General features: G+C 36.0%; 2 protein-coding genes across 2 annotated transcripts; one reads left to right on the forward strand and one right to left on the reverse strand.

The window, feature by feature from the left end:
* On the forward strand, positions 1-905 carry LOC132280167 (uncharacterized). The gene is made up of 2 exons (XM_059782301.1): positions 1-249; positions 343-905. Exons 1-2 carry the CDS (start codon positions 82-84, stop codon positions 832-834), a joined length of 660 nt encoding a protein of 219 aa, XP_059638284.1. The 5' UTR covers positions 1-81; the 3' UTR covers positions 835-905.
* Positions 906-1419: 514 nt separating this feature from the next.
* Positions 1420-4016, reverse strand: LOC132280166 (succinate dehydrogenase subunit 5, mitochondrial). Its single transcript, XM_059782300.1, has 4 exons — positions 3739-4016; positions 2400-2710; positions 2129-2314; positions 1420-1711 (listed from the first exon to the last, which is right to left on the reverse strand). The coding sequence occupies exons 1-4, from the start codon at positions 3902-3904 to the stop codon at positions 1655-1657; spliced, it is 720 nt and encodes a 239-aa protein (XP_059638283.1). The 5' UTR covers positions 3905-4016; the 3' UTR covers positions 1420-1654.
* Between the last annotated feature and the right edge of the window lie 12165 nt (positions 4017-16181).

Consider the following 16181-nt stretch of genomic DNA (forward strand, 5'->3'; position numbering starts at 1 on the left):
TCTCTACATTAATAATATCATTGTGACTTACAAAACTTACTTACAAAACTACCAGCAAAACTCCACCCTACTCTCTGCAACATGAGCTTGTTTTATCATCATGAAGAGCCCCCAGATTCCTCCTCTAAGAAATACAAATTCCTCACCCTGGCCCTCAAGGATGCCTTTTCCAACTGCCATTCTTTCGGCGGACGACGGTCGAACTCCGAAGAAGATGATCCGGGCAGCGACATTGATAATGAACAGGAAGTGAGTTTCAATAAATTCTTCAGTCAATCCCACTTGTGTTGTGTTACTTTGGGTGCTGTTATTGTGTGTTTGATCTTTTTTTTTGTTTTTCAGGTGGTGGTTTCCGAAATTCGGAGTAGAGCCATGGAGGCAAAAGAGAGACGTAAAGCCAGCTTTACAATGGATAATAGCTTTTGCTGGGTTCTTTCTTCAACAACAGGAGATCTTTTTATAACTCCAAAGGCAGTTCAACAGAAGGAGAACGGTGATGATGATGAAGGGAAAGAGGACTTCTTGTCTGTTAAGAGTTGTTTATCCCGGTGCTCGAGTGCTACAACTATGGAGGCATTTTTCTCTGTCAAGACGAATTTCTCTCGCTGTTCAAGCTTAAACAGGCTTGATTTTCAAGATTTATGGAACTGTTTGAGCTTCAACGGGCTTGATTTTCAAGATTTTCGGAGACGCTCCATTATTCAGGAGTTGCGTCACTGTGAGGGGTGGCCATTCGGTCTCTGCCGGAAGGCTCTGTTGCTTCCACCTCTGCCCAAATCTCCGTCCGAATCGTGGACATGGCGGAAACATGGTAGAATTGTTAAGTTGCATTGATGTTGCTACAATTTTCTAGTCATGTATGCAAATAAAGTTCAAGAATAAAAGGTGTAATAATTCAGTAGAAAGCTTACACTTACCAAATATAACATTTACCATACTTTGCCCAGTATCTGTAGCACAACATTCATTTTTACCACTTTCAGAGGATAGATCATAAAAAAGCGTAAGACCAAAATCCACCACCACAGAATCAACCCTGAATCATACTACGATGAATTCAAAAACTTATGACGCACAGAGGATTGAACTATACGCTCCCGGATCATCTTCTTCGGATTGTCATTGTTCATGTTTGGATTTAAAAACCCTAGTCATGCCAGCTATTTTCCTTTTAAAACAACTTTCAATTCTAGTACCATGGGTATGTATCAATCAATTCTGTTTTTCAATCCACATGTTATTTTCTGTATTAGAATTTTATGATGTGCAAGAGAAAGAGGGGATCGATTGCTAACAAGTGTTTAAGGCCGATGCTACCTACCTACCTTCCCATGCATTCATGTTGAATCACATTATCAACCTTCTTTAGTGAAAAAAATTATACCAGATTGTGTCTTAATAGACTATAGGAAAATCAAATGGAGGAATGAACACTTCAATCCCTTGTAAAAAAAAACAAAGAAGTTTTGTTACATAAGTTTTCCAATATCCCCGAAAACTTGCTAACAGAAAGCATCAGAGCAATCTGAAATTATGTTTGACAGAATAAGAACCGAAAGCATATGTAGGTTGTCCAAAAGAGGAACAGAAATGCATAAAGATCCACACGCGGAAAAACCATGAAGATACGATGCTCTTAGCTGTCCTTCCAAAACTATGCTCTTTGTTCAACATAAGAACCAGAAAGTCCAGATGTCCCAAGAACTGTAACCTGCATTTGAAAGAGCAAATGGTTCAAGACTTCAAACAATAACACTTACAGGGCTACATTACACAATGGCGCAGTGCGTGACTTTGCCAGCTAGTCCCAAATTGCCCTGTTGCAACTGCATTTTAGGATCTAGACCGATCCTCATGCACTACATATGCAGAAACAACTCGCTAAAATCTTTTAAGATGGGAAGGAAGCCTTCTAACCATAAAAAGTGACAAAGGGGCTATCTAGAGATCCAACAATAAGAATTCCATGAAGATACTGATCTTTACTTCTTCTCCCAAGTAGGTCAAACAAACAAAATAAATACTATGTATGTGTCCATGTGATTTATACATATTGCCCTGAACCAGAATTAGTATGCATTGTAAAACTAAGCATTGTGACAAAAATTAAATGTATACACATATATACCTTCCCCCACTCGGAACCAAGATTACTGCACCTCATCTTCAAGTGTATCATCTTTGTTCCTAGCTCAGTTTCAACTTTCTTCTTCAGATAGACCTCATCCGGACCAAATGCATCCAAATATGCAGTGTAGCGTTGATAGGCTACACGTAGTGCATTCACAAATTTGTCCGGCAAGGGCTTTACATTCTACAGGTAAACAGAATCATTAGACAACAAGAGCTTGAGATGACAACAAGAGCTTGAGATATTGTTCTCATAAAATATGTGTTACCTCGCCACTCAATCCAACGCAGTCATCAATTTCCATCCTCAATGATACAAGCTTCCCACTAAACTCCTCAGCAGCTTCAGCGGCACGGAACACATTTGCCATGGCCTCTTGGCCAGCCTTGTCGTCAGTATTTTTAGATAATGCCTTCTTCGCATCATGGATGAGAGTATCTGGGAGCTCATCCCAACTTGCAGCCATTAAGTCTTTAAAGACAATATGAATTTCGGGGTCTTTTATGTCAGGCAAGTGGGTCACATCTTCGCTAAAATAGCGTTTACTTCCAATGCCCATTGCAAAAGAAGGCCGGCAATCTAAAGTGGCAAAAATAGAACTAATAAATACCAGGAAAGCTATATCTCGCTTATAATTCTATAAGCGTTTATGTATAATGATATCCATTGAAGCTAGGACACAAACAAAAACCAGGGAGAGTTTTGCAATGGGGCTGCATGATGTTAAACACAAGACTCTCACTGGCCCAAGACATATGCTGCCTCGCTCAAATAAGAAAATACAGTTCGGCCTCTACTTGTGGGCAGTGAGTCAGTGACCCTTCTATCACCGACCGGAAAGAATCCCTCTAGTGTTGGCCTGAGTAATCATCTTTGAGCCAAGACCTCTTTAAAGGGAAACCCTCACATCTTGAACCCAACCCTGGTAAGTTCTTGTGCAATGGAGAACATTCACACAAAAACCCAACTAATTGGTTCTCCTTTAATTAGTCCTAATAAAGCACACCTCATTAATCCAACAAAATCGAACATAAAAAAAAATGATCAAAATAGTAAAGACTGCTTAAAAAATTAATTGAAAATACTTCTATCACATAATTTTCCACATCTACTGGGACTTCTCAATCAAGCACTGCCCCTATGCAGCGCAAACACAACACCAACAATATGCCATTCATGTACTGCTTAAGAATTTAATAAAATTGAATCAAGTAAGGATCCGTAGAGAGTGATTATTGTGCATTAATATCAGTATCATGTGAAAGAATTGGAGAATTATGAAAAAAAAAAAACGAGAAAATTAAAAAAAGAAAAGAAAAGAAGAACAGGAAGTTAGGTTCATGAAAAATTTAGGTCAAATTCAACAATTGAAAAAAAAGAGAAGCATAATGCATACATACATAAACAAATCAGACAAATAATCTATCAGGCAAAAGAGCCCCAAATTGAAGTTTTCAAATCGAACATATATGATTTTTCATCGTTGTAACCTAACCGGTAGTTCTCAAAGCGTTTTGAAATAAGTTGTCACTACGCAGATAACAAAATACTTCATATACAATATGTATGCATAAGCAGAAATATACGAATGATGACGAGGAAATTACCAGAAGGGAAGCGTTTCGGAGAGGTTGGGAGCGAAGAGGGAGAGAGATGCAAGTAGCGGAGCCCATGGCGGAGGTGGCTTTGGTTGGCGGAGGCGGAGGCAGAAAAACTCAGAGATCTGAAACCGATCGAGCGATACAAAGATCTCAAAGTCACAATCTTCTCCATTTCTCTGTGTCTCTGTGTGATTGTTGGAGTGTGTGATTATGATCGGAAAATTAATAGGAGAGACAATGAAAATAAAATAATAAAAATTTACTCCTATTTTTATTTTTTATTTAAAGAAAACAGTGACAAAGCTGGTCCTAATTATTAATGCGATAGAATAAATGATTGTGGATGTTAGCATAACTGATATCTGTAAATTGATATTTTATTTTTCTATATATATACTTTTTGTTTTAACGTTTTAATGTGATATATAAGGTCATCTCACTTTAAAATAATATTTAAATTACATTATTAATACATTTAATTAAATAATCATTAATTTATTTAGACTTAAATAAGGAATTAAGCTATCAAGTTATGGGTGAGTTGAGACAACATTGCATAATATACAAATGAAGAGAGTGATTCAAATTAAAATACATTTTATCATTTCTTATTACAAACTCCATTTTCCAAAAAAAATAAAAATAAAATAAAAATAAAATAAAAAATTAAGATATAAGATTTTTTGTTTTAAATGGAAGGGCAAATTACATTCACACCCTTATGTGGTTGGGTCATATTTCACCTGCGGTAATATTTTGATTTTAAATTTTACTTCTATTTGAATTAGTGGTTTAATATTTCACTTACACCCCAAATGTTAATTTTTGATTGGTCAAAGTACTTGTGATGGCGTTGATTTTTCAAGCCAGTGTGTCTTATGATGACTCGAAAGTTGATTCGATAACGGATCCCGAATGTGGAAGCGAAACAGAAACAAAATCTCTAGAGATGTACGTCATCTCTGAGACGTCAACGTGACTTCCCATGAGTCACGGAAACAAAAGAAAACGAAGTGCGAAATCGACGTTTTAAAAACAGACGAAAACAACTCCAAGGGCAAAATAGTCTTTTCAAAACAGAAATGGGTGCTACCGCGCGCACCATTGGAAAGACAACGAAAAATCAATAAAGTTAGACTCAAGATCGCCTGATTCGGAGTCCGGATGAAGGAGATATACTACCTAGAAGTTTTGGGGTAAAAACAAAATTTTAACAAGTATCAGGGACTCTTCGATCCATCGAGAATTTTTGGATCCATCGAGAATTTTTTTGGATCCATCGAGACCTGCAGACTCAGACCAGAAAATTCAGAACAGAGAGCTATTTTCGGCATCAAAACAAACTTTTTTGGAAAAACACAGAGAAGAAACCCCCCTTAAAATCATGTTTTCTAACTAACCATGTTAAAAGGAAAATCTTATTTTTCAAAGGAAATTTCCAAAATACCCTTCATAAAACCTTAAAAATGTAATTTGCTTCAAGTGCTCATTTTGTGCCAAATGATGTTGTGTGCAAAAAGGACTATGCACGCAAACGTAATATGCCTATTTGAGTGTGTTATAATAGTCTACGACCTTTAAAAACTCCTAATGCAAAATACAACCTATTAAACCTCAAATTTGCAGAATATTGCTTAATAAGAAAAACATGAAACCAAAAGAACGTAAGTGAAAGTAAAAGACGTTTTGGCCCTTAGCCACACGTCATATATATATAAAGAGTCATAAGGAGTGTGTTTATGCACACTTTACATAATCCGAATTGAAATCGACATGCTAAAACCTCAAATTTTATAATATTGCCTTTAAAGGTAAATTACAATATTAAGGTACATAAATGTAAACGAAATGGTGTTTGGCCCTTGGCCACGTCTCATACATGTAAAATAAATCTCAGAGAGTGTATCTAAGTACAGTTTACATGTTTCAAAGTAAAAGCGACATATGGAACCAAAATAAACATTACAATTTCCAGGGCAAAAGTAACTGTGCTAACACTTGCATGTACTTAAAATTACACAAAAGCACAATAATGGAACCAAGCCATTCTAAGGATGTTGTGCATCCCAAAACAAAGTTTCCACACTTGAAAAATATCCCTACAACGAGGGTGAGCAACCAAAGTTACTCGTAGGAAGATGCATATGTGTATACCCTAAAGTTTCAACGAACCTTTACAATGTAATATAAACCAATACATGTGGTTCATGCTCCCTAACGTTTATGTTTAATGGGAGAACTAAGGAATCATCCTAAGTTATCATCGAAGCAATTTAGAAACAACTCAAAATAGGCAAACAATCCATCATAATGGCAAGATTTCATAAGACAAAACAAATTACAATCTTAGGTTATATCAACTTGTATTGTAAAACGAATGGTTACATGTGGTGCATTCCATCTAACGTCTATGTCCAAAATGAGCCTATAGGATCATTCATAAGTTACATTAGAACCATTCAACATAAACCACAATATTTATGCAATTAAACAATATTGGAACATCCAACACACCGCAACAAGATATTAATTCTTAAAGTTATCAATTTGAAATTTAGAATACGAAATCAACCAAAAGTGGAAATACTTGGACATCTAATCAGATCAGACCGATATAGGGTTATTTTTGGGTTATTAGCCCATGGTTAACCTTACCTATGTGCGCACTAAACTGGTAGAGGGAACTCGTATCCCCCGTACTAGAGACAAGCCCTAGCCGTAGTCATACAAATGACATCCCAAGTTTCCAAAATTAACATATAGTGCAATAATTGAATATGCATATATATCGAAAGCACTTAACCAAATACCAATACCAAGTTTCCAAAATCAACAAATAGTGCAACAATTGTATATACATATATACCAAAAGCACTTAACCAAGTACCATGCACAATCAAATTTTGAAAATACACAAGCCATACCCTAAGTCCTTATTGTTGACCTTAAGGATTCCATCCAAGGACAATCCAGAGGTTTTGATGATAACAAACCATTAATGGTGTTTGAGGACTAATGTTTACATTGAGTGTTATAGATTATTCAAATTCAAAGGATGACCTCAATGAAGCACGAAAGATCATACCAAGTATTCCATTACTCAAGATCACATCTTTGGAAAACAAAGGAGACAAAAAGAACATGAAGTTGCAAAGAACCAAATGCAAAGTCCATCCAAAGATAGCTTGGACTACAATGAGCAAGAAAGCAACTCAAATGAAGGAAGAAAACAAGTCTACCTCAAAGCCTAAAGATCATGGACAAAGCTTGAAGAAAAGGGTAGATAGGATGGTGAGTGTTTAGGATTCAATGTTAAAGTATTTATAAATCCATTTGAAGCTCATCTCTATAGGACCATACATATCATATCATCATTCATATGCTCCTATATCCATTAGCAATAGACTATGCATTTCATTTACATACAATTGACACATGAAGTCATTGCTAAAGAGAGAGTTAGTTCAAGCTTGCATAAGCTTTGAAAGAATTCTTCACTTGTGCTAGAAATGCTAAGACCATGCATAGCAATCATATAATTCATATTGGTCAACAATTAAGGCATGAGAAGCCTTCATTACCATGAGTTGGTAACGGACATTAGGACCCCAAAATGCGCGTCATGAAAAACTGTGTTTTTTGCTAAGTGTGAAAAATGGATTTTTGAAATAATGATTATTTCAAAATAATTTTTCCCGGTAATAACTCCTTGTACTTAAACTAGCCTAAACTGATTTTATCAAAATTTTTGACCAAGTCTACATTGGTCTACATGCGGATTCATTTTTACCAAAACTGTCGGAAATCCAAATTTGTACTAAAACTGAATTTCTACATTTTGATTTAGTTGGATTTCAATTTTCTAGTATTTTTTATTGAATCCAAATGGGGGGTACTTCTTTATTTACATTGTAAACTTAAAGTAAATGAATGTTTTCAATGGAAATAAGGTCTGTGCAGATGTCCTGTAGTGCACTGTCTCACTTGTTAACTTAGAACAATTCATGAGGCAGCAGGTCTATTTCGGTCTACCGAAATAAGGAACCATGGCCAACCTAAACCATTTCGGTCTACCAAAACAGAGAAGGGTTTCACTTCAGTCTACCGAAGTAAAAGTACTGAGAGTGATGTTCAAATCCATAAATCATTTCGGTCGACCGAAACAAGTGAGGGTTTCACTTTGGTCTACCGAAACAGAGATACTGAGAGGATGATATCCAACCTTAAGTCATTTCGGACGACCGAAACACAAGGGCATTTCATTTAGGTCGACCGAACCTGCGCAGATTCGAATTTGAATGGCTATTTTGCCTTAAATCGAGTGTACAACAGCTCTATTTTTGAATTAGATGCTGAAATTCTATAAATAGAGCAAGGGGACTTCGGGATTAAGTGTTGCTACCATTGACAAACATTATATAGCATCCAAAGAGTTTTTGTTCTTCATTTTATATCATACTCTCTCATCCCATATCATTCATAGAGTATTGAGCTTCAATATATTCATATATACTCTAGAGTGAGTTGAAAGTTGTGAGCGTTGATTTGCATATCAATCTTTGAGAGAGATACTTGTATGCAACAAATTTGATCTTCAATTTGTAAAGGTTGGTGTGACCCAAAAGAAGACTAAGAGAGGTTGTCTTTTAGTAAGGTGAAGTAAGGTGTTACTTCATGTAAATGTTTGCTCTCCACCTGTAAGGAGAAGCCATAGTGGATTGGGAAGTCTCAAGAGGGGTCTTGAGCCGAGGAGTAGGAGTTTCCGAACCTCGCTAAAATCGCCATGTGAATGTTTACAAATCTCTCTTCCCTTATCTCCTTTACATTTATGCTATAAATTGCTTATGCCTATATATTGATTATTGTATAATTGTTAGAAGGTTTTAGTTAAATTTGCAAAACTGAAAATTGGCCATTGTTTGCCATAGACTCTATTCACCCCCCCTCTAGAGTCAATACTTGGGCAACACTTATGCTAAATGGCAAACATAATGTCAAGTCTATACTATGATATAATGTATAAAATGATATCATCTACTTGACAATTTAAATCATGCCTCCATGGTAAACTTTAAACACCAATTCTACAACATTTTAGCAATGAGTTTACAAGGCAAATAATATCAATAATTCACAAGAATTCCTTATTACTACACATAGTAGCAAGTTAGCAATTTAACTCCAAATAATGCACAACAAGCATTCCATATTCATAATACTATGAAATCACAAGAATTAAGTAATCCACTAAATTAAATAACTTCTCTACACAAATTATATATATACATTATTAACTTATGAAATCATTTCAAGTTAATATAGTATAAGCTCCAATTCTATGAATTTAACCACAACATAGTGTTAATTACTCGATTAAATTATTAACAATAATTTACTAAAATTGTCAAAGTTACATTAACATAACCATATGATTTCAAGTCATCACCAAATGAATCAAAGCAACCTAAATACTAGGTAACAAACATAGAGATTTTAATCATGCTCACATGGTAATCATTAAATCCCTAAATTACAATGATATATTCAAAACTCATAATGCAATTGAGAACAAAATTTATACAATAATATCATGGTAACAACTACAAGTCTACACATGAAATTCCATATTCAACAAAGTATAACTACAATTATACAAGTGAGTAATCATCTAAAAACCTTGTGTAAAATGACACCTTAGGTTAGATACAATCAAAATATATCTAATACAATCCTAGAATATCAGTTTACATGCATAAAATATATATCATAACAAGGGAAGTAATAAACCCAAAGCAAGAGTATAAACATAGTACAACCCCTACCTCACTAGAGGATTGTCCCTCTAGAATCCGAGGCAAACAAGCTCAAAATGCAAAACTGAAAGATGGCCCTCTAGATCATGAAGAAAGGAAGCTATGATCTTCAATGTTGGAGACCCAATTCCTTAAGCAAAGAGGTCGAATTTCAAAAATGGCAGAACAGCTCCCAGGATTCCCTAAACTGGCAACCCGAGATTCAACCCTCTGGAATCCCATACAAACAAGGTTGAAATAAAAAATTGGAAAAAGCTGTTCTAGATCAAGAGGAGAGAAAGTTATGATCTTCAAGGTCCAAGACCAAACTCCCAAGGCAAGGGCTTCAAAATTTGAAAGTGGCAAAGAGGTTCTTAGGATACCTCAAACTGCCTACACGAATTTCACCCCTCTGGAACCCAAGGAAAACAACCTCCAATGGAGAAACTGAGAAAATGTATTCTAGATTAAGAAGAGAGGAAATTATGATCTTTAAAGCCCAAGATCAAAATCCTAAGGTAAGGGTTTCAAAAATCAAAAATGGAAAATCAGCTCTTGTTTGGCTGAAACGGGGCATTGTGAGGAAATGTCAAAAATCCTCTAACTTCCACTAACCCTAGTATTTGTTGGCCAACCACACACACACAAACACCATCTTTCTCATACACATATGCAAGACCAAATTTAAGCCCTCCACTTGTCACCAAGCTAGGCCCCCTTAGATTAAATCAAAAACCTACATTTGTCACCATCTAAAGCCTCCTCTCAAGGCTTAATCCAAGCCCTACACTTGCCCTCATCTAAGGCCAACTAGTGGACCAATCCTAGGCTACCATGTGGGTAAATCCTCACCTTCCTCATGTCATCATCCAAGGCTTCCAAGTGTCATTAATAAATTGATGACAAGTGGACCAATGTGAGTGTGACACTTGTCACACGTTTCAGAAATTGAAAAAAGGTCATTTTTCAAAATATCTTACAAATAAAATTGCAAGATGGTGCTCTAAACAAAAATAATTACAAAAAGGTAATTACACAAAGTACCCCAAAAATAAGAATGTTTTTGAAGAAACTATACATCCATATCCTTACAAGAAAAGTAAACATCTAGTATGTTTTTCTATTAAAGTAAAGTTACGTATTTCATGGAAATCAAATAATATAGATGCACGTGAAGTCGGAAGTCCAATCTGAATACAAAACCGAACTCAAAACCCTAAGATCTCAAGAAAAGAAAAAATCAAATAAATAAATAATTAATAATAATAAAAAATTTATGACGGAAAAATTGAAAAAGGAAGAAAAGACGAGGTCATTACAACATTCCCATCTTAAGGGATTTCGTCCCCATAATCCGGCCTCGACAAAATAAAAGGCCAACCTTAGATAACTTTAGAGTCCATCTCCGAGCATCCGACACAACACGCCACATCGGTGATCCCAAAATTGAAAGAAAATGCGAAAACCAATGCCACTTGCACCCACTTGCTCGTTTCATAACACACGCAATAGAAAAATGACCATATGGTCACACTGCATGTCAAAACTCAAACAGACCATCAAGCACGAAGGAACAATCCTAAGGCCTCGAGATCAAAGCAACATGTCAGTATGAATAGTGACTGGAACCCACCCACAATGTACTCAATGTATGGTAGCATGATAGTGTGTAGGGCCTGCCCACACTTACTGGTTAGTAAGGTAGCATCGACGGCAACTAGCACTCGCCCACGACACCAAAATTTGTACAGTAGCATGACATTATACCGCATTAATTCATAACCTGCCCCACAAAAATCAACCCGTAAGATCTCTCGATACAAATGACATCAATGCCACAAAACAACATTGCCAAAAGCACTACAGTAACCAGGCATTCTGCAAGAGTTGGGGTAGCTAATCCCAAAACTCTGACAACAATACCATCGATACTGTCATGCTTAAGGCCTAAAAATGTCAAATGATAAACACAAGAAAAGTGAAACACCAAGGTTAAAGACTTCACCCCCCATATGGAAGTAAGTCGACCAAAATCAAGTAATTAAATTCTCACCAAGGGCTCAAAACGATGATGGTGATTCCCATATATCAACCAACTCAAGACTATGCACAATGAAATGAAGAAAAAAGATTCACTCCTCGTGAAGTCCCTAACATAAACTAAGACAATAGGAGAAACATTGCTTTCCTGCAAGTGTCAAAAGACAAATACGAAAAGAAGAAAACATTCTTCCCACCTTAGAGAAATGGAAAAATCAAAATGAAACAAGATGTGGTAACTCCTTAATAGGGAATTCCACTATGCAAACACTGCAAAACCCATAAAGACACTACGTGCAAACAAAAGGAACATGACACTAACTCATGTTCTCTCAAAATGAACAAAAGGAGATTTCCGCCTAGATATCATATGCCATGCGAAAAAAGAAACAATGGTAACACTAAACATGTATATCAATCAATATAATATGGGAATATACTGTTAAAAGGATTAAACCTGCTCATATAAGTAAAATTAACAATACATACAATACGTCTCCACGTAGGCACAAAATCAAATCACTAAAGCACAACAACAATATGGCATTTCTAAGCATATAAATAAGGAATATGAATATCATATGATAAGAAGACAAATATGGACACACCTCCACCTACTCATGCATTATGATATCATAAAGATAATTACTTACATGGTAAGAAATGAAACTGCAGCAACAATGCAATAAATGAACCCTATGGAAATCGTGTACTAGTGTGTCAAAGCGAAAAGGAAGATCAGTCCTAGGCATGATCTAACTTCAAAAACCAATGCAACAATAACCTGTCTCAAAACAAACGTGAGTCCGTACCACAATGGTAGGACCCCAACAATCCATCTCTAAATCTCAAGGTGACACTATAAGTGACACTAACAAGGCAATGCTCTCACTACCTAAAACATCGATCAATTGACTCAATCCTAAGTGTGTCTTCACGCCAAAAGAACTAAAAAGAAATGACAACTATAGCTATATAAACAACAACAAATCAATCACTACGACTGATCCTTAAAACAACCATCATCATCATCGATCAAAAGGACCACGCCTATCAAAACAAAACCAACACCGATTCCATTCGAACTGGACTCGTAGCTAGCCAATACTGTAACATGACAGTGCCACGCACCCGCCCACAAACGTACCCGCCCACGAATATCGCAATCTCAGAAGAATCATCCCGAAGAACCAAGCAGCTTAAGAGGTCCATAACCTCATCATGGCCCAAAACTAACAAATCCACAATCGATCCACAAAGCCATAACGCTACGCCTAACAACTCAACTCATAAAATCCTAAACAAAAGGTGTCTCTCCACCTATCTTAAAACCAATGCTAGGTCGACAACAACCTATTCCAACACGAAACTATGACGACAATCACCGTCGACCTCAACTCGTACCTTAATGACCAATCCTATATCTTGCCAAATATGCAATAACAATCATGCATATACAAGTTAAATCAAGCATACATCATACGTCATGCTTAATACTTTAAAATCAAATCATGCTAGACAAATAGTAAGTGCACATATCACATACAAGTAGCGACTAGCATGCTCATGCCCTAACACCATGTTAACATAAGCACTTAAATTATACCAAGTCATGTGGTCAAAGCTGTAAATATTTAAGCACATAAACATACATGTCAAACAAAGATACTTTTAAACACATAAGCATATAACCATAAAAACATATCTACGTGTGAACAAACCAACGCACGTCAATAAAAGCATGATATACACCCAAAATCAATCGTCCCAAGGTATTCAAACTTAGGAGCTCTGATACCACCTGTGACGGCCCTAGTTTTTCAAGCTAGTACGTCCTGTGATGACCCGAAGGTTGATTCGATAACGGATCTTGAATGCGGAAGCGAAACAGAAACAAAGTCTCTAGAAATGTATGTCATCCCTAAGACGTCAAAGTGACTTCCCATGAGCCAAGAAATAAAAGAAAACAAAGTGCGGAAGTGACAACAAAAGTAACCCTAAGGTCAAAATCGTCATTTCAAAATAGAAATAGGTGCTATCGCGCACACAATTGGAAAAATAACAAAAAATCAATAAAGTTAGACCAAGAATCGCCTGATTCGGAGTCCAGACGAAGGAGATATGCTACCTCGAAGTTTTGGGTTAAAAATAGAATTTTGACAAGTATTAGGGACTCTTCGATCCATTGAGAATTTTTTTTGGATCCATCGAGATCTGCAGACTTAGACTAGAAAATCTAGAACAAAGAGCTGTTTTCGGCATCAAAACGAACTTTTTTGAAAAAGCACAAAGAAGAAACCCCCCATAAAATCATGTTTTCTAGCTAACCATATCAAAAGAAAATCTTATTTTTCAAAAGAAATTCCCAAAATACCCTTAAACCAGAATTTTTCTTAAAACCTTAAAATACAATTTGCTTCAAGTGCTCATTTTGTGCCAAATGATGTTGTGTGCAAAAAAAGCTATGTACACAAACGTAATATACCTATTTGAGTGTGTTACAATGGTCTATGACCTTTAAAAACCCCTAATGCAAAACACGACCTATCAAACCTCAAATTTGCATAATATTGCTTAATAAGAAAAACATGAAACCAAAAGAACGTAAGTGAAAGCAAAAGACGTTTTAGCCCTTGGCCACACGTCATACATATACAAAGAGTCATAAGGAGTGTGTTTATGCACACTTTACATAATCCGAATTGAAAACAACATGTTAAAACCTCAACTTTCATAATATTGCCTTTAAAGGTAAATTACATTACTAAGGTACATAGATGTAAACGAAATGGTGTTTGGCCCTTGGCCACATCTCATACATATAAAACAAATCTCAGATAGTGTATCTAAGTACACTTTACATGTTTCAAAGTAAAAGTGACATATGAAACCAAAAGAAGCATTACAACTTCCAGGGCAAAAGTAACCATGCTAACACTTACATGTACTTAAAATTACACAAAAGTACATTAATGGAGCCAAGCCATTCTAGGGATGTTGTGCATCCTAAAACAAAGTCTGCACACTTGAAAAATATCCCAACAACGAGGGTGAGCAACCAAAGTTACTCATAGGAAGATGCATATGTGTATACCCTAAAGTTTCGATGAACCTTTGCAATGTAATATAAACCAATACATGTGGTTCATGCTTCCTAACTTCTATGTTCAATGGGAAAACTAAGGAATCATCCTAAGCTATCATCGAAGCAATTTAGAAACAACACAAAATAGGCAAACAATCCATCATAATGGCAAGATTTCATAAGACAAAACAAGTTACAACCCTAGGTTATATCAACTTGTAATGTAAAATGAATGGTTACATGTGGTGCATTCCATTTAACGTCTATGTCCAAAATGTGATATTTTTATATTTCACCATTTTTCATTTTTCTAGAATTTCATCGTTGTAAGGGCATTTTCGTCTTTTGTCATTTTTTTGTACCGGACACTGTGGAGTGTGCCGGTTGTGTCCGGGAGATTGTTTAGGGCATTTCATTGAGTCCAGGACTCTTTAAAATGCAAGGATGATCATTTCTGCATTTTTCAGTTTTTCAGGCCGGACGGTCCCGTGTGGGACCCGTTACCGGAATTGTTGCATCCAAGGATTTTAGTTGAATCCATTTGTATCATATTTATTTTATTTAATGTGTTTCAAGTGTTTGTGAATTAAATGTGTATATATGTATGTATGTGGTGTAAAATGAAAATAAAAGAAAAAGGAAAAATAAATTATTTTTGAGATGGGGCCCATTATCATTTTAAGTGGTCCTGAGATCACATTTTTGGTCTCCATCTCTCTTCCTCTCCCACTGGTATCTCTCTCTTCCTCTCTTTTTCTTTTTTGCTTCAAGGTTACAAAACTTGATTTCTCATTCAATACTTGGTATTTTTAGAAGCCGTTTGCGGCAAATTAAAGATCACGGCGAGATCTACAAGTTGATTGGAGCCAATCTTCATTTGGTCATCATTTAGGGGATCTCAAAATCCTAGGGTTTGAGGTGAAATTAGGGTTTTTCATCAATTTGGAGGTAGGAGTCTCTAATCCATACAATCTTGCACCTTTGTGAGTTTATTTTATTTAGTTAGTGTCCTAGCATGCTAATTTGTGTTGATTTTACTCTAAAGTGATTTATTTGTGTATATGAAATATAAGATTTTGTGTGTAGTTGATATTGTGTAAATTAACATGCTAAATTGGTAATGTTCTTGCCTATTCTATTTAGAATTTGCAAAATTTCATATTGTGAAAGCATGATGTTCTCTTGGAATTTATTGTAAAATTATGCTATGTAATATGAACTTAAATTTGGTGTAGGATAATGGATAATGATATGACATGGAATAGCATGATGCATTCATGCATAACATTGGGTAAGGAAAATGGAAAAGTTGTTTTGAAATGGAAAGAAAGGGGTTTTTTTTGGGAAAAAGTTTTGAGAAATGAGTTTTGTGAAAACCCGGACGTCAAGGGGATACTGAGGGTCTGTGGCATTAGTGTAGCCTAGAGGGAACTAGGGAGATTGCCCTAGCGTGGTTAAGCTATCTGGGCTCCAAATGACGCCGCGGGGTTACTAAGGGTCAGGGACAGTAGCCAATCATTCTCTTGTGTCGT

Source organism: Cornus florida, unplaced genomic scaffold (assembly GCF_030987335.1).
Source record: "Cornus florida cultivar Cherokee Brave unplaced genomic scaffold, ASM3098733v1 CherokeeBrave_3.0.0_Hap2_Chr10, whole genome shotgun sequence".
Classification (NCBI taxonomy): Eukaryota; Viridiplantae; Streptophyta; class Magnoliopsida; order Cornales; family Cornaceae; genus Cornus; species Cornus florida.

What these genes read in the sequence shown, in the direction of transcription:
- LOC132280167 (XM_059782301.1), top strand. Translation starts at nt 82, where the DNA reads ATGAGCTTGTTTTATCATCATGAAGAGCCCCCAGATTCCTCCTCTAAG. An exon ending in ACATTGATAATGAACAGGAA is followed by an intron (nt 250 to 342) that starts GTGAGTTTCAAT and finishes TTTGTTTTTCAG; the next exon opens with GTGGTGGTTTCCGAAATTCG.
- LOC132280166 (XM_059782300.1), bottom strand. Translation starts at nt 3,904, where the DNA reads ATGGAGAAGATTGTGACTTTGAGATCTTTGTATCGCTCGATCGGTTTC. An exon ending in GCGTTGGATTGAGTGGCGAG is followed by an intron (nt 2,315 to 2,399) that starts GTAACACATATT and finishes GTTTACCTGTAG; the next exon opens with AATGTAAAGCCCTTGCCGGA. An exon ending in TTGGTTCCGAGTGGGGGAAG is followed by an intron (nt 1,712 to 2,128) that starts GTATATATGTGT and finishes TTTCAAATGCAG; the next exon opens with GTTACAGTTCTTGGGACATC.